The sequence below is a fragment of the Zootoca vivipara genome, chromosome 5 (genome assembly GCF_965207765.1).
Source record: "Zootoca vivipara chromosome 5, rZooViv2.hap1.1, whole genome shotgun sequence".
In the NCBI taxonomy this organism is placed as follows: domain Eukaryota; kingdom Metazoa; phylum Chordata; class Lepidosauria; order Squamata; family Lacertidae; genus Zootoca; species Zootoca vivipara.
Window position 1 is genome coordinate 24,535,002 of NC_142588.1, and position 23,016 is coordinate 24,558,017.

At 39.2% G+C, this 23,016-nt stretch overlaps 1 protein-coding gene across 3 annotated transcripts in view; it reads right to left on the reverse strand.

Annotated features, from left to right (window-relative positions):
* Positions 1-23,016, reverse strand: part of JMJD1C (jumonji domain containing 1C) — a 115,434-nt gene that overhangs the window by 13,279 nt on the left and 79,139 nt on the right. For all 3 annotated transcript variants that reach the window (XM_088669506.1, XM_035138460.3, XM_035138462.3), the window contains 13 exons: positions 18,149-18,254; positions 16,553-16,677; positions 15,566-15,709; positions 15,287-15,473; positions 13,525-15,194; positions 12,096-12,268; positions 9,644-11,808; positions 6,761-6,962; positions 4,538-4,752; positions 3,676-3,828; positions 3,254-3,343; positions 1,925-2,052; positions 1,499-1,712 (listed from right to left, as the gene is read on the reverse strand). In XM_088669506.1, coding sequence (XP_088525632.1) covers positions 1,499-1,712; positions 1,925-2,052; positions 3,254-3,343; positions 3,676-3,828; positions 4,538-4,752; positions 6,761-6,962; positions 9,644-11,808; positions 12,096-12,268; positions 13,525-15,194; positions 15,287-15,473; positions 15,566-15,709; positions 16,553-16,677; positions 18,149-18,155 — 5,473 coding nt within the window. In that variant the 5' untranslated portion in view covers positions 18,156-18,254. The remainder of the gene's footprint in view (positions 1-1,498; positions 1,713-1,924; positions 2,053-3,253; positions 3,344-3,675; positions 3,829-4,537; positions 4,753-6,760; positions 6,963-9,643; positions 11,809-12,095; positions 12,269-13,524; positions 15,195-15,286; positions 15,474-15,565; positions 15,710-16,552; positions 16,678-18,148; positions 18,255-23,016) is intronic.

Below are 23,016 nucleotides of genomic sequence, written 5' to 3' on the forward strand. Positions count from 1 at the left end.
GGTGAAGGGTGGTGGCTCACTGGCAGAACATCTGTTCTGCATGCAGAAGGACCCCAGCATCTCCAGGTACTAGTAGCTCTGCAAAGGTCCTGCATGAAACCCTAGCGAGCCTCCACCACCCAGTGCAGTTACCAAAAATCATTTTTCAATAAATTGTACAATAATTGTACATTTGAATATCTACTTGCCATTATTCTGACTATGTTTCTGCTTTCAGAGCTAGTTATTACTTACATTATTACAAAAAACAGTAATAATTGAATGCAGTGACAATAATTTATGATAATAAAGAGTGGACACATAGTCCTACAGATACAACCGGCCCTTTGAGGGTGACCAAACTGCTGATGCGGCCCCCGATGAATTTGAGTTTGACACCCCTGCACTAAAGCTTCACTCCTTCACGCCTCACCCTCCCCAGTTCCTCTTCTTGCAGTATATCCAGTCATTATTCTACTTCTGCTTTATTTATACTGTAACCACACTGTCCATATAAACGTTGTAAACATGAATGTATGAACAAGCAGCTGAATCATATTGGTTGGTCTTTTTGCTGCAGACTCATGCACAGCTCCTCTGGAGCAAAGCCCTCTAGTACTACCTCATTCCATGAGATTACTGAAAGTCTGCATTAGATTTATTTTTATTCCAGAAGGACCATTTGTTCCTTCCTATCCTCTTCATTCCTGCCCATGCCACATACCATTTTCTTAACATGGAAAGTTTACATAACGACCAACTTAATGATAATGTAGGTCCCCATAATGATGATTAACGATAAACCGGGTAATCTTGCAAAACACCTGTCATTACGGAAATCTAACATGTAAAGGAGGTCTATTCTGTGGCAGCCTGCTTGCACAACAGCCACCCATCCCACTAGCATAGAAGTCGAGAACCTGTTGCCCCCAGATGTTGTTGGGCTATTGCTCCCATTGTTCCTGATCATTAGCCACACTTGCTGCATCTGGCGGAAATGGCAGTCCAATAACATCTGGAGGGTGACTGGTTCTCCACTCTTGTACTAGGAGAAATCTTGTGCAGCACAATAGCTGAATCCAATGGGAGTCTTATTCTTGTCAGAGGGCAGAGGGCCTTCTCGGTAGTGGTGCCCACCCTGAGGAACGCCCTCCCATCAGATGTCAAGGAAATTAGTAACTATATAACTTTTAGAAGACATCTGAAGGCAGCCCTATATAGGGAAGCTTTTCAAGGTTTAATGTTTTATTATGATTTTATATGTTGGAAGCCACCCAGTGGTTGGGGCAACCCAGTCAGATGGGCGGGATACAAGTAAGTTTGTTGCTGTTGTGGCTGCTGCTGTTGCTGTTGTCAAAGCTGTTGTGCAACTAACGCAACCCGTTGTTGTTGTTATTGGTGACAGTTAAGCTTGTGTGCTATTGCTTGAACAGAATTAAGATTCTCAAACTTCCTGTGCTAATGTTATATTGGATCTCACCCGCAATCTGCTTTCTAATCAACAAATCCCATTATTTACCTTTCTTTTCTTCCCTGGCCTTTTGTTCTGCTAGATCTGCCAACCAGTGCAGTGGTGACTGGGATTCAGGAGGAGTTAACTTGCTGTCTGTGCTCACGTCACTTCCTGGGCTTGTATTACCATTTGTCTCAGATTTCTGAGATGCCTTCTGCTGTTGCAACTCAGGTATGCACAGAGAAATTTTATTACTGTGATTAAGGACATTCTGCAAAATCTGTAGGACACAACAATTCAATTAAGCACTTTGCATATGATAAAACAGTAATTACTTTAAGACCCTGCAGCATAATGCAGCATATGTAAACTATGCTTTAGTGATGCACAGTGAAGCAGCACTGAAAGTCAATAGCATATGCAACTGTGCATCTCAAAGTGTCATAACAAATATTAACAAAATTATATTTGATCACTAAGCTGTGGCCTTACCTGAGATACACCGTTCATTGAAGGGAACTTGCCAGGTTGTAAATTCTGTTTGCTGGCACACTGGCAATGGGATCTAATCTCATGTTTCTCTCTAAGATTATGCATTGCTTCAAGAAGTTCCATTAATACTATAAAATATTAAGAAAACAATGAATTATACAGTTTTGAAGCTGACCACCTCAAACTTCATCTGCATCTGCACACCAAAGAGAATAGAGACCAGTTCCACCTTTGCCAACACATTTCAGAATTTTACCCCCAAAATAAACAGCAAAATTCTGACACTAGCTATCTTCAACATGACTTTTTTAGATATGTCGTTTGTTTGTTTTTTTTAAATCTGTTAACATGGTTATGTACCATTTTTATTACATAGGGTAAGCTGCAGAATTTGATGGACTCAAACAAGAGGGATACTTAATGGGGAAAGGCAGAGAAGGGCACGACACAGGAATATACAGAGATCACAAAGCATGACCATCATTAAAACAACATTTCCTGTACACTGCAACCTTTAAAAGCAATGCTGGCCTGCCGCTTCATGTTTTTTCTGTGTTGCTTTCCCACTCTAGACAGAGGGCAACTGCACATTTTATACAGCAATGGCCACTTGCTGCAGGTACGTTGGTTTACATAAATAATCCAATTAAACATACAGTAAAATCAAAATGTATTTAAAATGCACCAAGAACCATCACTAGCTAATCAAAGAAACAAAAAAGCATTTCCAGTTAAACTCATTTAAACCAGGAGTACCCTAGGTGCTCGTTCTATACCAAGTTAGCCAATGTGGTGCCCTGTAGATGTTGTTGGGCTAAAACTTCCATTATCTCTGAAAACTGACCAAGCTAGCTTAGGCTGTCGGGATGTATAGTCCAGCAACATCTGGAGGGCACCAGGTTGGCCACTCCTGGTCTATACCATGAACTCTGATGAAGTAAAATCCTTTAAAAAGCTTTTGAACAAATCCATACTTTACACTTCTGCCATGTGGAACACTGATGTAACCATCATTCCAATTAGGCCTCAGCTCTCACCGACTATAAAAGTTTATAAACTATGACCAGGAACAAAACAAGTTATAATTTTATACTTAAAATTCTGACCTCAGCTACGGCCTGGTTTACAAAAGAGTGCTTTTTCAGATGAAGGCTTGACAGTAGCCTGCAGAAGGCACAATTCCTTCTGAGGCTCAAGCACACTGTGAAATATCTTCCATCTTAGGAAAAGAGACACAATACCTCTGAGTTTGCAGTGCTAGCTATGAATCCTGAAATGCAGTACCAATATTCATTGATACAAAAGCTTTGACCTTCATTATGATCTTACCTGTTCCAGGAATGATCTGGGTTGGCATTAAATGTTTATGATCATGAGGCTGCCCTTTCACACATTTCATCCAGGCGTACAATTCTTTATCTGTGAAGGCATTAACAGTTTACATCATAGAATCAATCACAATTTTTTATTAACTTCAATTAAACACAGTAATTTTAGATCAGTCTTCCAAACATACAACCTACAGTCACACTTCTGAAGTTTTTGCTATGCACATCAGACATTGTTTTCATATTAAAGGAAATCATAAGTGTGGTGGTTTCCTTAACAGCGCAAAGCTGAATATTGTACACATGTGGTGATTTTACTTTGTATCCAGTTTTTGTGATTAAATAGAAACTAACCTAAAACTTCAAACAAGCAGTTCTAAAATGTTAAACAATTATATTAGTTCTTACAAAAAGTGCACTGACCTCTAGAACTCTTCCTTTCCTTAGCCTTATAGCAATCTAAGCAGACCACAAATCCACATTTTTGGCAGACCCAGTGAATGTTAAACAGAGTGGCTTCACATGCATCACACATTTCACGGACTCCTCTGACTGCTCTCTTCCAAGCTATTTTGGCTGGAATACAGAGTAAACAGAAGACCAAGTACTGAAATTTAAAGGCAAACAACTCCAAAATTATAGCACATAAATGAAATTTCAGCTTAAAACCTGTTTGATTTAGAGTGTCCTTCCCCAACTTGGTGCCCTCCAGACTGCAACTCTCATCATCCAGGACCACTGACCATGCTTCCTTGGGCTGATGGGAGTCATAGTACAAACCCTGTGGAGGATACTAGCTCAGGGAAGACTGATTTGCAAAGTACATTTGCCCCACACTTTGATTCTTTTGTATAGTTTTGCACTTTTTAATAAAAGTGCATTCATTTCTAAAGAGCCAATAAAGATGCAGTTGAGACAACCCATAATTACAAAACATCACATTAAATAGTTTTGTTGTGTTTTTTTTACAAAAGAAAAGTAAAGTTATGGAACCAATCAAGCTAGCAAGGCTGCTGTTGCATTGGGAATGGAACCCACACTAATTTTATTTACTAAATTTATATCCCACTCTTCCTCACAACTAAGTTTGGGGTAGCCCGCCTTGTTCGTGACTTGGACATTTATCCCAATACATTTTTGTAACCCTGTGCCACTTCAACAGTACAATAAAATAACATTTTGATGCAATAGGGAGATTCCCAAGGAAGAACACGGTGGATGAGCCACATTAAAAAGCAGCAACTAACTTTTGAACAGAGTTATTCAGAAAAAGTTGGATATTTACCGTCCTTTTTGACCCAGGACATGGCTGTTTTCTCAGATGTCACTAACTGACAAAATTTGTCACCTATGTGGTCTAAGATGTATTTGCAAGTTTCTAGGTCAATTTCATCATCATCATAATTATCATGTGTCCATAAACTCATTGCTTCATCATCATACTGATCAGGAGAAGAAAAGCCATCAATCCTAACCACTCCATTCTTACTAAAAGAAAGCCTACAAAACAAAATACACAACTTACATAAGTATCAAAATCATGAACAATTTAAACTGCATTTCGATGTTAACTGTGTGTCAAACATGTTATGGTTAGCTAATGTCCAATGTTTCTGAAAGGCAGCATGAGAGAATATATATATATATATATATATATATATATATATATATATATATATATATATAGGTTCTCTCCCTGAACCATTTTGTTGGCAGAGGCAGACAAGGTACTGCTGGAAAGTTAAGAGGGGAGATGGTGGTATTAGTGTATCATTGGGGAATCTACAGTTGAAATATAGATTACCTGTTTCTGCTTTATATACATTGATGCCACATATAAAACAATAATTCCATTATTAATCTGCACCCTAACATGAGAAGTTTGTTACATAATAGTATTTTGTCACTATTCATTCTACTCAATTTGCTCAAAATCAACATGATGTGAGTACTAGAAAGCTTTTCAACATTTCTATTAATTGAATACAGTATGTGTTTGGCATAGAATGTAACAATATAAATACAATAATAACAACAACAAAAATAATTCCACAAAACTGCAGGGATTAATTTGCAGGTCACACCCCATTTTGTTTTTCTTTCCTTCATCACTTGGGACCATAGTCGCTGGCCACAATCTTACATTTACTCTTACCTCAGGCTACTGTCTCCTTCTTCTCTTCCCATCCTTGTTGTTGTGAAAAGGAAAAAAGTGTTGCCTTTATGACATCAGAAACCGCTACTCCAATCCTTAGTCATCTCTTTGCCTCTGTCCTTCAGTTACTAGTAGGCAAGTACATCTGTTCTGGTGATTGGCTCAATGGTTGCTGATGTCACAAAGGCCCTGCTTTTTCCTCTGTGCAGCTCCTTGTAAAAAGTACCTTTTCAGGTTCTCTCCTGTTGAAAAGCAGCATGTTTTCCATAGTCTCTCACTTTCTCCTTATACATACCAGTCCCTTACATATGACTTTTGTGTGGCAGGAATGCAGCCTACTACACAAAGGTAGAGTCACCTCAGCTGCTCCACTCATTTTTGCCTTTGGCCACCCTGCGCCAAGAACAGAGCATGCTGCATAATATGTATATTATTATTAAACTCAAAGATCTGAGAAGTGGCCTATAGTTCAAAATCACAAACCTGTTAAGCCAAAGACCTTGGATTTAAACTAAAGGATTCAATTTTTTTAACTACCTCCACCAAAACCTGCTGCTTTTGTGCAAGAGAAGCTCCAATTGAGTTTACACAAAGAAAAATAGTATTTCATAGAATCACAGAGTTGGAAGAGACTCCATGGGTCATCTAGTCCAACTTCCTGCAATGCAGGAATCTCAGCTATAGCATCCATGACAGATGGCCATCCGACCTCCAAGAAAGAAAAGTCCACAACCTCATCAGGGAGTCCGTTTGGTCCATTTACACCAGGGGTAGTGAAAGTGGTGCATTCCAGATGTTGTGGGCTCCCATCAGCCCTAACCATGGATTATGGTGGCCAGGGCTGATGGGTGTTGGGAGTCCAACAACATATAGACCCAGAAATGTGCAATAGTGTCAGAGGCAGTGTTTTGATAATGTAAGAGTTCTATAAGTACCAGGCTTTACAAAGTAAGAAAAAGGTAGCAGGAGCCACTTCATCAGCTTGGCTGACAGATCAGATCCATTTGTTTCGCCCCTCCCTGAGCTGCTTCCACTCAAGTAGGCCATGACAAGAACATCAAAACTTTAAGAACTGGTGCCTGAGATTGCTGCCTCCCCATCACTTGTTGCAAACCTGCTGGTAGGTATTGCATTGTTTGCAACTGATCCTACGTAAGGCACTCTGGGAGCTTTTTAACTGAAGAGTGAGGTAAAAAAGTGACTATCCACAATTTCAAAAGCATTTCTAGCTTGTATGCATCACTGCACCAGCGTGTTTCAAACTGCACCTCTTCAAAGCATAACGGCAGTGCTACAATAGAAGTGTAGAAATAAAACTTGGTTCCTCAAAAAGAAAAATAGTTTTTCACTTACCGACGAAAGTAGTAGAATCTACAAAATACTGGTGAGTGAGCTGATTCTTCTCCTTTCTTGCTTCTTACAAGTCTACATTCTCTGCATTTTTGCAAATTGGGCCCGATTTCATAACAAGAGTCATCCTGCAAAAAGGATTCTCCCGTCTGTTTCAACTTCTTTACTTTACGCCAGTCTTTTAATACTGAACGAGGTATGCCAGCTGCAAAAATGACAACTTCTTTAGTAAAAGGAAAGACAATGTAATCAGGACTTAATATTTAGAGTTTAACAGAAGTTGTAGTGGGAGTTAGTATTATTATTTATTTCCTTTATTAATCACTTACTACAAAAATGTTTCAAAGCAACTAACAATTATAAATAATATATACATGATACAAAATTTAAAATACAGTACATTAAAAAATAATTGAGTAAAAGTGTTTATATTGCAAAAAAAAGGATGAATCCATGTATTCATCCATGAATCCATGTAGGTGGGGCGGCGGGAGAATTCACACTTTTTTTATTTAAGCTATTCTTGTTTTTTATCAATTACCAATTTTATTATCAATTTGCCCCATAATTTACAGGAGAATGGATAATAACCCATTCATTTTGTCAGTACAACCATTAAGGCAGTATAATTTCAAATACATCTTATCTGTGACTCTGCTTCTGTGAACTATATGATTACCTACACAATGAATTTATTTATTTATCTATCTCGTTAAGACGAGCAGTAAAAAAAGAGGAAAGTATTTTCGAAAGAACAAAGTAAAATCTTTTATACATCTCCTTTCCGAAAATTCAGAAAAATGGGATTGCAAACATTTAATACATTTATTGGCTTCAGTGCAAAAGTATTTGCTATGGATTGCATATGGACAGTAATGTACAATACAAATGAAACATTTGTTTAGTTTGTTTTCAAACTCTTATATCCCTTCTTTTTTCTACCACAGAACCCAAGGTGACACATCTATTGAGGCACTAACTAGACTCAGAACCAGCTTAGCTTCAAGCAAGGTGGTGGTCTCATGTCTCTTATATCCTGGCTATGATTTCAGTCTTTAAAACATTACCCACAAAAGACTATCATGATAGGAAATTTAAAAAAACTGCAGCCTGGCAGCAAGCACATTTTCTTGACTCTTGTGACACTTTACATTTTTCAAGTGTGTAAGGTCTGACTTACACTAATGCTAAGCCATGGTTTGTTCATTCAAAGGGTGACTTGCTTGAACATTTGATCCAAGTCTAGCAGATAGCAAAGCTATCTACAAAGCCAGTTTGCAGAGGAAAAATATTCATTTGCAGGCATGGTTTGAATTCAAACTGCACCGGCAAGCGAACTACTTCTAAGGGCTTGCTGTCAGCACTGATCAAGGAGTCCCACTTGCCAAGGAACACTGAAGAACACACTTTAGATTCACAACGGTTTCTTTGTGCCTGTCACTTTTTGCCTCATATGACATTGGGTGTGGGGCAGGCTGACGTGGTTTGGGAAAACAGCCTTGTGAGCCAATTTAGGACCCCTGCCAGGCCTAATTAGGCCCACAGGCCAGACGCTCCCAAACACTGCCTTAACACTAACACAAACAGCTACATTAACATTGATATAGGTCACATGGTTCTTTGTGCCACTGATTTCCCCCCACATTATTTTAGTCTGATGCATCGTTGCCTGCCTTTGGGAGTAGAAAGTGCTATGCAACCTAGTTACGTTCTGCAGTGATTTCTGTTGCTGAGGTAGTACTTTATGGAGCTACTGTGATCATAAATTCCTGCAGTGCGCACAGAGCTTGTTTTCTACTGGTTCATGTAGTATAGTTTCCCCGTACAATTATGTGAGGGAAATAAGAAAATGCAGAATATATGGCTAAGGATTATTTTGTTGAACCAGCCCACAGACATAAAGAGGAAACACACATCTGTTCATCTACTAACTCCTAAAGCAACTATGCATTGCAAAAACTAACCTTAGAATCTAGACAAAAACAGTGTGGTCCATATCACATACTCAATCCTAAATTATCATCGAGTGTGAAAATGGAGCTACCAATTCAACTGAAGTGCAGGTGCACAGAGTGGGAAAGAAATACATAAAAAGAATAGTTTTTTATGTAGGAGATGAAGAATCTTTAGATGGGGAAGCAGCTGGTAGCAACAGGGGAAAAGGAAAAGCAGAGAGAGAGAGATGTATGCTTTGGAAGAAGTAAATGGGCATGAGTCAGAAAGTAGCTTCAGGGATTGGAATTGTGTAGCAAGTACTGATCAGTAAAAAAACAACATTTTAAAATAACAATTCAAAGAATGGGATAATATACAGCTGCTTACAATAACAATTTGCATAAACCTCTAAGTCATAACACTTAGGAATATAAGGTAAACTGAAGTGTCCTTTTTAGAGCATTGATACAATTTCAGCACTGCTTTGTTGCAGTCCAAAACTACTTGTGAATAGTAATTTTAAATAGTATCATTGTAAATAGTAAAACAGACAACAATGTTATTTCAGGACTGTGGAATTTCAAAATAAGCTTCAACCAAAATCAGTCAGTTCTGATCAGTGGCCTGAGTCTGAAGGGGCAACTTTTAACACATGTAGAATACATGGATAAGATCCCTAACTGGTGAGAGTTTCTGTCTCTGTGCTGGAAACCTCCCTGCACAATGAAGGTGACCGCTACAGACTCAGTCCATCATGTGGCGGTTTGGGAATGTTGTGGGGTTATACTGAAGGGACGGAGCTACACTAAAGCATTCCCACAGCCTCGCCACACGTTCAGAATGAATATCTGAAGAAAGCATAGCAGACAGCAGGCCTGTACAATACACGTATACAGACGCATAATTTTGATAGGCTTGGGTGGTTAATTTGTATGTTAACTATATACTTACAATTACTGTTGCTGCTCTGTAACTTCAATTTGCTTTTTTCTTTGGCACTTCTGCTAAGAACACCATTTGGTTTTATTTCTTCCTCTGCATCGCCTTTTTTCTTTTGCAAATCATTCTGTTTCTTTTTGTAAGTTGGCTTAGGCTGCCGCTTAGTCCTTTGCTCTGATTTGCTCTCACTTTCATCAGAATCTCCACTTTCAGAGCCAGATTCATACGTCCTTTTCGTTTTTCGCCTTGTCTGTTTCTCTTCTTTCACAAGCTTTTCCCCCAGGATTTTACAATCTATATTATTTTGCAAATCATTTGACGTAGAAGCTATTAAGTTAACAGTACATGGCTTAATGATTTCTGAGACACTGTTCCCCGCATTCTCTTTTTTATTAGTATTTTTATCTTCTTCCGAATGTCTTGTGAGCCAAGCTTTTTTCAGCTTCGTGTGGTAGTTCCCTTGACTCGTCTGGGATACTTGCCCATTGCCTACAGTATTTGCTTTGTTTATTGTACCAGAGATGACAGTACTGTCTAGGGAAACGGAGGCTGAATATATTGGATTTTTCACAGCAGTCAACTCTGTATCACTGGCACTGCTACTTTTAAACTGAGCAGCAGCCAATGCTGCCTTGTGCTTTTTCAAGTGAATAAAATCAGATGGCCCAGAGAATCCAGAGCTGGCCTGAAGAACACTTTCCGTTTTGCTGCAGGCTAATGTAACTGGAGCTGCGGTGCTCAGGCCACATTCTTGTATGTGTGCCACTTCCTGGTTTATGGCTGTGGAGGCAGTAGTCTCTACTGACGTGCAAGCTAAAGCTGCATTGGATAAACAGTAAGTCACTTCTGAACTGCCCATGACTGGAACACCAGTAGTAGCCACAGATGCTGTTACATCTGTTTTGGTGCTGCATAGTGTCGTCGTAGTTGACGTGACAGAACTGGGAACACTGCCCTTGGAGGCAGCTGGCAAGTTCTTTTCATACTGGCCATGAATTGTGTCTGAGTTCACAGTCGGCAGAACTATTCTTCCTGTCTCTCTGGTTTCCGCTGGTTTCGGGCAATCGGTTTGGTTTATCCCCATCAACGATCTTTCAACAACTCGCTCTTTCGGAGCTGTCTGCACAACAGATACTGTATCACATTTTGTACGTGAAGGTGGACGTACAATGACAGAAGCTGTGGCAGAAGGCAATTTCCTCTCCATCTGCCATTCCATCTTGTCATTATTTGGAATATTATTTTTCCACATATCTGAAAATTTTTGCTCCAAAGCACTTTTGTAAACATTTTGTGCTTCCTTCGGCTCAGGTACTAAAGTTGGTGGCTTCTGTAATTCGTGGATTTTGCTACCAGCATTAACTGGCTGCACTGGAGTTAAAGTTGGAGGAGAAAGGCTATTGTAACTTCCTTCCTTCCTCTCCAAACTGTGATGGACTGGAGGGTGAAACACCGGTGCCCTGTGCAAAGCGGGCATTGTTCGGAGTGTACTTGAGGATGAAACAGACAACTGAGTAGGACTTCTGGAGTCATTTCTGAAAGAATTTGCTGAATTAGAGGTCGCTTGCTGTGAAAACTGCTCTGTTATCTTGCCTATTGAGCTTTCAGACTCTGGTGGGTGTTTAATCAAAGGTGGTGGTTTTGAAAGAGATGTAGTGAAAGAAGTGAGTGACTGAGCAGAAGCTGTTGAAGGACAACTGCTCTGTTTATCAGCACACATACCTGAAACCTCTTTGGAGGAGTATGTTCGTGGTGGTTCGTTGACCACGCTGTTAGACAAAGTGGTAAAATAGTTGCTTTGTGGCAAGTTCTGTGGTACAGAATGTTTCATCTTGTAGAGTTCTGAATCTTTGTCGTGTTTCACTCCATGGCTTTTGGGGCTAGAAGATGATAATGGCAATATTCTGGAATACGATTCCCTTTCACCCTCAAGTGCCTTGATTTTAGCAGTAAAAGGAGCAACCTCTATACTTTCTTGAAGTATCCTCCTGTGCTCTTCTTTATACTTGCTTAGCCTCTCGCCTGTCTCTTGAAGTGACCTTTGCAGTGGGTCTACAAAGTGTCTTTGCAAATGGCCCTCTTTTGCAGTCTGTGATCTGTTATGCTCTATATCTGGCTTTGCTGGAGTAGCTGCAACTGAACGTAAAGGTTCAAAAATTCCTTTCCTTTCCAATTCTCTGTACAAAGACACAGAAAGCAGAACTGAAATAATTCTGTTTCACATCAATGCATTAATACTCTAAACAAGAAATATGCCATACAAATGTGAAAGAGATAGTAATAATATATTCATCATTAATATACTTTTCATATTCCTGTTGGTCATCCTTTGAGTGCGATATGTGATGCAAAGTTTCCAGAGACTTAAAGCAAAATACAAAAAGCAAACAAGTAAACCATCCTCACTCTTTCATCGGCATTATCTTACCTCTTGTGTTTAGAGATTTAAACAAAGCAAACTTACTCTTTATGATGATCCGCTATACTTTTTGACAATGGAGGACTAGAGTGTGTCGTCAATTTAAGTGGCCGGTGTGGTTCTGCACTGGATGGTCTTACAGGTATGTGGCTCATTAACCCAAGACCGTCAGCTGAGGTCACAGGGGTGGGTTGGTGTAACCAAGGACTAGGAGTATTCTGTTAACAGCAACAAAATGAGACTTTATACAGTAGTTACTACTGGAACCTAAACATAAGCATAACTTCATTTTATCAAAACACTAGGGTGTCAAACTGTTTTTCTGTGCTTGCATTGTTTAAGTGACACAATTAAATTATTGTGGCTATCCTATTTTTTAATCCTATTTGAATAAGGATTCAAAATAGATGTAAAAGTATGCAGTTTATTCTGAAGCAAGGTAAAATGTTAAATTTAACTAAACAGAAGAAAGCATACCAAATGAGTAGGAGAAAAATCTGTGGTCAGCATCTTCTAAAAGTAAACTGAAATATCACCCGTGGCCCATTTTTGGAACACAATTCATAGCCAAAGCTATACCATCTTCCATGCCACACTTACTACAAAATACAGCATGAAACATCTTCAATAGCAATAGATTCAATAATGGGTTAGTTAACTAGCTAGAAAAGACTGGTGCAGATACAATGCTAATGATATCATGATTAGGAGCCTGGAAGCTTGCCATATTCTTTCCCAGCCCCCTTTCTCTGGTTAGAATTAGTATGGTGCACTATTAAGTCTGCACTGGTACTAAGAAGGGTTTGAAAACCAACATCTGGCCCCGGTTTAAAAGCTAGCAATTAGTTACCGCTGCTGCAAATGTAATGTTGCACCTTAGTTCACAACAGAAAGGGGGAGGAGGAGAAAGCATACATGAGCCTGTGGCGTGCTTCCAATCTCCTAATCATGGCTAGGAAACTGCTATTACTGCATCTGTATTGGGCCTCCATCATATTATAGCATATTACATTCTGCTGCTAAGATACTACAGTAATCGGTGAAAGAAATCCTTTTATAAAGCTACGGACATTTGAGTCTTTGAATTTCAGTTTTAAGTACCCCCACATTCTGTAAGCTTCTACAACAATGACTATTTTTTTTAAGAATGGGAAAACCCTATAAATCCAGATTTCTCTTTTTTAAAAAACAACCACCCTAAAGTACCTCCCAACCTCTCACCTAAAAGCAGAATTTAAGCACAAATGTAAGTGTTGCACTCAGTCACCCAACTCTAATAATATACATAATAGTACAATGCTATAACATGTTTTCATCTCCCCTCCCCTCTTGAATCAAAGCCTGATTACAAAGCAGCAATTATTTAAATTTGTTAAGGCAATTATAAAGCACTATAAACAGATTACACACCACATCAAGTTATCATATGATATTATCCCAATGTATAATAAACTGGGGATTCAGCATGACTTACCCTTCTCAGAGGAGCCTCAGTATTAACAGAAGCTTCAGAATGGACCCATTTAGATGAAGGTATTCCAAGTCCTGAGTATGCATGTGTTCCATTGGGATACTGCCAAATAATTGGATAAAGTCCCAGGTGATTATACGTAGCAGAAGGGTGAGCTTGCCCAAGAAGATGTGGTGACTGGTGCTGTAGCATCTGTTGCTGTTGCTGGTGTGCTAATGCCAAATGGCTTAAGCTGCTAGCATGAGCAGTCTCTAGTCGTGGATGGCCTCCCAACAGAGAGGCTGTAGGCACTCCAGGTAACACTGCGGGAAGTAGATGTGGGTGATGAACAGAATGGTGAGATGTACTACTAAGAGGATGTGTATTAATAGCAGACAAGGGAGTTTGGTTTGAGGATCCAGCTAACAAATGGGATGCACCAGTTAATGCGGGGTGATGAGTGTTTGGATTTAAACATGTTCTATGGGAAGTGGAATGAGGAGGATAGTTATGTTGATGTAAATAGGGTGATATATGGTTAGTTCCCGTTTCTTGTCCAATAAGAGCGGGATCTCTGTAAACTGTGAAATGTTCATTCTTGTCAATGATAAGAGGACTTTTAGTAGCTTCTAATGAACTAACTCTAGCTGGAACTGGATGAAAGCTAGACCTAGGCAAATCATGTTCAGTTTTAATTGCTGACCTTGTTACTCCAGTAACATGGCTGTTCTGGTAATTAACCTTAGACTTCACAGTGTCAGGAGATTGGGCGTGTTTATATTTAACTTCAGGTGAAGAATTTGACTTTATTTTAGGGGTTTCAATCAGTGGGCCAGCTTTTGACTTCACTACATCAGAGACTGGACTTTGTTTACGTACTCTGCCCTCTTCTGCTATGGAAATGACAGATGAAACAGAGCCATACGGAACTTTTTCAGAATTAAGATGTTCATTCGCTGATGTAGTTTTCACAACTTTTGGTTGTATCAAATCCATTTTGCTGGCATTATTAATCCAGTTTTCATCAGTTTCCAGCTTTCTCACTTCCAGAAAGCTTGAATTTGTAAACAGATGTTTTGCATCACTACCTGGAGGCTCCATTTTCTGACGAGTTTGCAAACCAAAAGTATTTGATATGTTTTCCTGGGCCTCAATAGTTGAACTGTGTTCAATATTTATATCAATACAACCTTTTGGTGTAGGGCAACTGGGCACAAACTGCTCATTCGGTAAGAGCTCCCTGGGTTGTTGCTTTTCTATACTGCACTCTTGAATGCATACATCATTCGCATTCCGATCATAAACTGTTGGCTGCTTGGCTTGATGGAGTGAAATTTCTTGCAGCTCCAAGTCAGCTGACTCTGGCCTATCTGTTTCTTGATGTTTTTTATCTTCCTGTATCTCGTGCCAGGGTGACTGGCTGTCTATTAGTGTTTGTTCCTCTATACCATCACTGCTCTGGGATTTTCCTTCTTTCCCATTTATCTTTGAAGTGTTCTTGCTTTTCAATTCATTCTCTGAATTCTGCTCCGACGAAGAATCTGTCAGTCTTTTGTTTGAATTTTCTGAGTCACTGCTCTCAGAATAGTCTGAAGTGTTGTCTATCCGCTGCCTCTTCATACTGAGTTTCTTTTCATCATCTTCCGGTTTTCTTCTTTTGGAAATAAAGTGTTTGCTTTTATTTTTGGAATTTTCTGTAAAAATAAATAAATAAATAAATAAATAATCCTTTATTTAGTACCGTGTTGAAGAAGAATTGTTCCAACCCTTTGAAAAATGTTTATACCTCCTTGACTGATATAGTCGTATTTTTCCTCTTTCATCTTTTCTTCATCAGGCACACTGCTATCAGATCCTTTCCTTTTATGTGGACGAGCATTCCGCTGCTGGTGATGTGAATTTTGCTTAGGTGCTGCACTCTGGGAATTCATTGCTGGCCTGGGACTATTTGCTTGTGCCCGGGTATAGTGGCCCTAAATAAAAAGAGTAATACATTTATAATTCATTAATACAAGATAGTTAACAAAGTAAATGGCAATGTAATTTAAAATCAAAATATATCTACGTGGGCTGTGTTGCTGTTCTGGTTGGAACGAGACCTGCGTCGTGATGTAATGCCAATATTTTCACCTTTCAACAAAGAGTGAACAACATCATCTAGAAAGGTCATCTGAACCATAGAGGGATCCACATTTTGTGGTTCTAAAACCTGGTTAATTTTGAAAAACAAAAAAAGGAATCAATTCTTATTTATATATTCCATATGAATGCCAGTTACAAATACAAAATTTATGTCCTAACTTGAAACAACTTTTTTGGCACAAAACTTCAAAAGGAATGCAGAAGTAGCATCCTTTCATATTAAAGGGAAAAAAATACATGTTAACATGTTTTATAAGAACATTGCCAATGTTCCAACTTTGGTCCCAAACTGAAAATCATTTAAATTTCTTTAACTGGTCAAACAAGAATAAAGCATACAGGATGTGAAGATTTTTTTAAAAAAAAAAGCTTCGGAGGGAAAGGAGTATGTGATTAATGATAACTATAAACCAATGCTAACTGAAAAAAGGACTAAAGGTTATATTGGCCTTTACTTCTACCCCACCATTCCATTATCTTGGGGAGCTCAATTAAGGAAAATAGATCTTCTGAATATTGAGCAAAGATCTCAACCCCGCCCCCAGCTCCATTTTATTTCTGCATTTATGCCCTGAAAATATTAAAGACCACTGCAATATGCATTCTGGTATCCTTTGTTCCATGTAGGCATTTATAGCCACTTAATCACCTGACAGCACTTTTTAAAAACAACAACAATGAATCCTTACAGACATGATTCCCTTCATCCACATTTTTATTTTTTTTTACTGGTCAGGTAATAACCAAATAAGCAGATTTAAGTTTTTAAAACTAGAAATGATTGTGTGAACTCAGATGGGTTAAGTAATATTTTAAAACAATGTATATATGCAACTCAATTTTAGACCAACAGTTCCAAAGCCATGACAAACCTATTTATGTTTAAGACAAACACAGAAGAAATAGTTACCTGATCATTCATAACAATCATAGTGCGAGTGAATAGATCATGATGAGTTATTATACCAGTGAACCACTGGGTGGCAGAGTCCTGTCTGTATACTCTCACTCTATAGCCGTTTAAGGAATAGGGTCCTTCGAAAATAAAAATAAAAATAGCTTTTGAGGATTATTGCAATAATTTTCCAATCCATGGCTTGGTTTTAAAAGCGCATGCAGCACAGATGTTATCTTACATTGTAACCGCCCAGCCACCCACCTTCCATTATGCCTTTAAGTCTACTGCATACTTCGCTTTGGATACAGAGGCATTTTTATGATCAAGCAAGCCTAACTTCTTGATCAGAACCTACACAGCAGCTGTTTGCATGCCCAGATGCTTCTGGAGTAGAAACAATGTAGTTCTTGAAGTTTTGAGTTTCACAGCTGCCAATAGCTTCCCAAAAGTGACCACAGAACTCTGCAGTAGTTCAAAAAAATCAAAATCATTCAGCAGTCTTTTCTCTTTCCCAAGGCTACTGTGCAATAATAAGCATTAATTTATAAAACCAGCAGATGAAACATGCATTTAACCAACAAACAACTTCCTATTTTAAAATACTAGAAATTAAAAAGGGGGGTGTTTGTGAACAAAATATCCTAAAATTGGATATTGGTTATACTGAAAACTGATTGGGAAAAACCATGGCTATTACCCACAAGTCATAATGCATAAATAGTCTAAGAAGGCAATCTTTGGTCTGCTGGATTTTAAGATTTTAGACATTTCTGCATTAAAGTTTTGTTCCTATGCTCCTCCCATTTGTTGCTTTAGCACTGAGCTGTAGTGTGGAAGAAGTTCTGTGAAAAAGAACATCATACTGACATCATACTAAGTTTAGCCCTATGAATGTTCTTATATATGCATGAAAAAATATTAGTACAGATCCAGTAGAAGTATGGATGCACTGTGAATTTCAGCTAAAACCATACTGCCTTCGTATCTTGCTGGTGGGCTTCCGAGAAGCATCTGGAATTATGAGAAACAAGATGGGCTAGACAGACATTGGATCAGATCCAGCAGGACTCCTCATACTCTTACTGTGGGAATCACATCCACCGAAAAAGCATTTCCAGTCCCTGCAGAATATTACTTGCTGACACCCTTTGTTTGCCTGGAAAATGCATGATTAATGTAGCATAGTATTACATGTATTTACATTTAATACATCAACTTGAGTCACAGACTCAGAAGATGTCAGTCATGTCCCTTTTTCATCATGTGAGCTCCAAGGACAACCACAAACTGTTTTTTAAATTCACTACTCACAAGTGGTTCAAGTGACAAGAAATAATTCATAATACATGTGATTACACCTAATTTTTAAAAGCATCCCTCCTCAACATAAAAAAAAACTAAATAAATCATGGCTAATGGCATTACTGACCTACTGAGCTATTCACCATATACTAAACTACAGTTTCTGAAATATAAACATACTTCCATTTAATAAATTTTGAAAACAAATCCACATTTCTACTTACAGTATAATTTTTCCTCCAATCATGTTTCAGTATTAATTTTCATGGGACCTAATTAGAAGAAAAAAATATTTCTCAAAATTACCTTGCATAAAAATCTCTTGCACCTTTTGTTCCTTTACCCAGATTTTTACTTCCTCCTGAAGCTGTGGGTTGTCCCTGAGAACTGGGTTTAAACTGTCTACGTCGTCCTAAAGCAGAAATTAAGAAGAACCCTATGTTATACACATTTAGTATTTTATGAAGTTTATTTCCTTCAATCCAACAATTTGTTGAAAACTATGTATTCTGAAGAACACAACTGCAGACCAGTGGCAGAGGTTGTCCCAAATGCTTGATTCCCCCCTCCATGAAGGACCCAGACCCAATATGTTGCAAAATAAATAAATGGCTTAAAATACTTCTCTATACCATGCATGTTTTCAACACCACCAAATCAGTCCACTTTAATTCTTGGATCAAAAAAAATCTGCAAGTTAAGACTGCAATACCTCAATAAAAACTACTGTCAAATTCTGTACTCTGACAATCTCTTTATTAGGCCAACCAAAATGTAACAAAATAATATGCAAGCTTTTAAGTTTTCCAAAACACTTCATCAAGCTACATGGTGAACAGGGAAATATTGAGAGGGGGGAGAGAGGGGGCAGCTTGTGTTTGGTGTTGAAGCTATGGGGTCTGCATCTGGTGGCGGTCTTGAAACATAATAACGGAGAAGACAGAAAAAATACAAATGAATCTCTCTCAAGTGCTATACAGCAGGGGTGGCCAACTCCCAAGAGACTGCGATCTACTCTCAAAGAGTTAAAAACTGGCAGTGATCTACCCATAGCTGCCAAGTTTTCCCTTTTCTCGCGAGGAAGCCTATTCAGCATTAGGGAAAATCCCTTAAAAAAAGGGATAACTTGGCAGCTATGGATCTACCCCCCTTTTTTCTATCTACCTGTTGGACGTGCCTGCTATACAGCTACAGCCATACCTCAGTTTATGTACCTGTACTATCAGTTTAAGTCAGGCATCCCCAAACTGCGGCCCTCCAGATGTTTTGGCCTACAACTCACATGATCCCTAGCTAACAGGACCAGTGGCTGGGGAAGATGGGAATTGTAGTCCAAAACATCTAGAGGGCCAAAGTTTGGGGATGCCTGGTTTAAGTACTCCGCAAACCTGTCTGGAACGGATTAATCTAGTTCACTTCAGGTTAAGTTCGCTTCAGGTTAAGTACGGACTTCCAGAACCAATTACACTCATACTTCGGGTTAAGTACGCTTAAGGTTGAGTACTCTGCGGACCGTCTGGAACGGATTAATCCACTTTCCATTACTTTCAATGGGAAAGTTTGCTTCAGGTTAAGTACGCTTCAGGTTAAATACAAACTTCCGGAACCAATTGTGTACTTAAACCGAGGTACACCAAGGTCTGCTGGGAACAAGAAGCAGAACAATGGCTGATTTGCCATCTCTGAAACTCTCTCCAACCTTACATGAAACACACAGGCTTCCATACCTAAGGATGGAAAGTTTTTCAGAAATTGGGAATCAACCATTGCTATGCCTCTTATTCCCAGCAGGAAAAGCTCCATAAAGAGCTTCATTTGCACATGGGCTACCCAGTTCCCATTCCACTTCAAGACTGATCAGATGAAGATTCCATGGCTTCAATGTCATACCGTAATTGTTGTCATCTCACTTCCACCAAGTGATCTGTTAACTTTCTGCCTGGTCAAGAATTTTAGGAGAGTGCAAAAGCTTCCACACCCTTTTGCTATATTTTGGTTAGCTTAATAAAAGGCATTGTACTAATATGGATAATGAAAATTGTATGGGTCAACATAGCTACCTTCATCTTCTGTGTGACTAATAAAACTAATGCTGCCTTATAAACTAGCATATTGAACTTTAAATACATTTTGATTTACACACCAACTGGCATTTGGATGCTCTAAAACCCAAAATTCAACCACTCCACCATTAATACAACAAAATGAAACAAAGAGGTGACATTGCTGAATCTGAACAAGTGCATTTGTATACTCTTCTTTTGTTGTACAATTTATATGGTGTGGTGGATTCTGAAGAATTATCACAGTAAGATTAATTATTTTAAAAACTGTTAAATAATACTTTTCTTATCTGTGAATTTCAAAGATAAGTAAAAATCTATACTGAGTGGTCAATGACTATGATTAGACAAAGGCTGAATTATATTCACAAAATGCAAGAAAAGAATATAAAAGACGGCTGCTTATTTACATATAAGAGTACTCTCTACTGAAGGAATATTTTTTTTCAACTATTGTACTTCAATTGCATGAAATACAATGGTGGACCTATTACTGCATTTCTTAGCGGTTGCCTCTGAAGGCCTTCTTGGGTGCCCCGGAATGAACTGTAATTCCCAGATCTCCAGTTTTAATTTAAAAAGAAGTTTCTAGCATTTATTGAGCACGAGATATGAGGCAAAACATACAAAAACAGTTCTTCTCAATTTTCTGTGATAAATTAGACTGCTCCACCCTTTCAGTGTTTTACTTTGCTGCCCACCACATGGAAAAAACTCCCACCCCACCAGAAAATAATCCTGTGGACTCCCAAGTACATGATAGAGAGAGATGGTGCACCTAGGCAAGAGAGGGATAGATGCACATGTGTGTGTGAGAGAGGGGGGTATAAACTATCTAGTCTGCATGTTATGTGCGGTTTGAGTGGCAGGGGGAGAGATGGACAGGTGAAGTGTATGTATGAATGTTAGAAAGGTGCATGTATGTCTGTGGTCTGTGAGCAGTGACTGTGTGTATGTATGCAAGAGTGTGAGTGTGGTGTGGCCACCTTGTATATTCTTCATAGTACTGCTGGAATGCTCAATAGTGTGTGCATATGTGATATATATACATATATATCCTGTGTGATCTCTACAGTCAGGAGCAGCAGGACATACCGGTAGCTCTTCTCAATAAGCCTAAGGTTGTCTATGGCAGGAGTAGGAGGGAAGAAGCAATGACAGCACTCTCTTTAATTTTGTGTTAGCCACCTCCCCCCCCCTAACTTTCCTAGCGTAAACCACCAGATTCTCCATCTGGAGATCTTACGGTGCCACTGGGTCAGGAGTTGAGAAGATGGCTTGCATGAGTTTGTGCACTAAGTGATTGTGCAGATCCTGAATGACATGTTCGTGCCAGGCTTTCCTCACCCTGGTACTTGAAGGTGGTAAAGCTGTGGGCATTGAATTTGTGCCATCATTCATTAAGGAGTTTTCTGTCCCACGTGAGTCGGAAGAGCAGTTTCTAGGACCATGCTAGCTTGCTGGTCTCTTATTCCTCCAGGAGTCAGATTCATTTGATTGGTTCCCAGTGCGTTCATGGTTCTCATTTGCAGATGAGCCTAAGACTGGGTGGCTGGCTGACCTTGCACTTGGGGCTGCAGTGGCGCCTGCTGGGATTGGATGCCATAGGGCAGGCCAAGTAGGCTCACTGCATGGAACTGGGGCCAATGGGGTTCGGGTTACTCAAAGAAGGAGTCGTTGTCTGTCCTGTCCCAGAGGCAATAGAATTCTGGATCCCACGAACTGGGGATCTAAGGAGTGGTTGCTAGTTTCTCTTGTCACTGGCATTTTTCAGTGGAAGACACACAGGACAATCTTGTTGCATACAATTCATGCTCCCCCATGGCAGCCATTTTCTGACTGGTGCCCACAGTACTTTCTCAAAATTCAAGCACTGTACAGGCAATGCCCAGTTGACAAGGGGTTGCATCCTAGGTCATTATATGCTTCTGTGAAATCATACAGTGAAAAAGCCTGCAAACATCCTGCCCCAACCCCTTTTGTGACGTGTTTGTGTCACTTCCAGGTTTGGTGCAATGCACAAGTGTGTGGTTGCACACATATCAGACACACCTAAAATGATCACTGCCTGTGTGGTCAAATACTTGTCAGGTCAGGTCTGTTAACTCAGTCCTGTTTTTCTTGAAGACACGTATCATCTTTTAAAGGCATTTTTAAACATCAGAGAAAAAGAAATCCAATCCTACAATACTTACTAATTTTCAAGTTAGTGAAATAAGGCCCAAACTAAACATAGCAGCCACTATAGATACATTAACACAACCTGGCTGCGCTGGCTGCTCATAAAGTGGTATGTGTGTATTATTTGAAGGAACAAAGGCATGCAGGGGAGGGAAGAACACATTACCTTTCTGTGCTCTACTTCAATAATGGAAATAAGCCAGCCTGGGAGAAAAATAGCCTAAAGCAACTGAGTGCAACAAAATAAGGCAGGGAGCTTTTCATGTAAAGATTAGGGACCTGCCTCTTGTTTTATATGAGTGGGGAAGCTATGAAGACAGTTGCCCCATCACATCTTGTTTGGCCCTCAGATGGAAAGCAAGTCTGCTTACTTGATTGAAGTTATTCAGCTTTAAACAACAATGTGTCTGCTGGCTACCTACTACAGTGGTGCCTCGCTTAACAAACGCCCCGTAAGACAAAATTTTCGCTTAAAGGAAGGATTTTTCCAGCGGAGGTTGCCTCGCTAGACGAATTCGTTTTACGAAAAATTCGTCTAGCGAATCACGGTTTCCCATAGGAATGCATTGAAATTCAATTAATGCATTCCTATGGGCAAAAAAAAATTCAAAAAAATTCAATGAATTCCTATGGGATTCGCTAGACAAATTTTTCGTTATAAGAATAGACCCGTGGAACGAATTAAATTCGTCTAGCGAGGCACCACTGTACTGTTCCCCACTGCTCTTTATTCAGCTCTGGAGCTCAAAACTGCTTTGGGTGGTATGTCTGTTTGAGCCAATCACAAAAAAGCAAGTAGGATATTATCTCATGCCTTTTGGTGACAAGCTTCTGAAGTATTTTCTACATCAAGGAGTAATATCTAATGAGCATGCAAAAAAGGGTTTAAAAATTATATATACTGAGAGAATAAAACAATAATTAATTAAT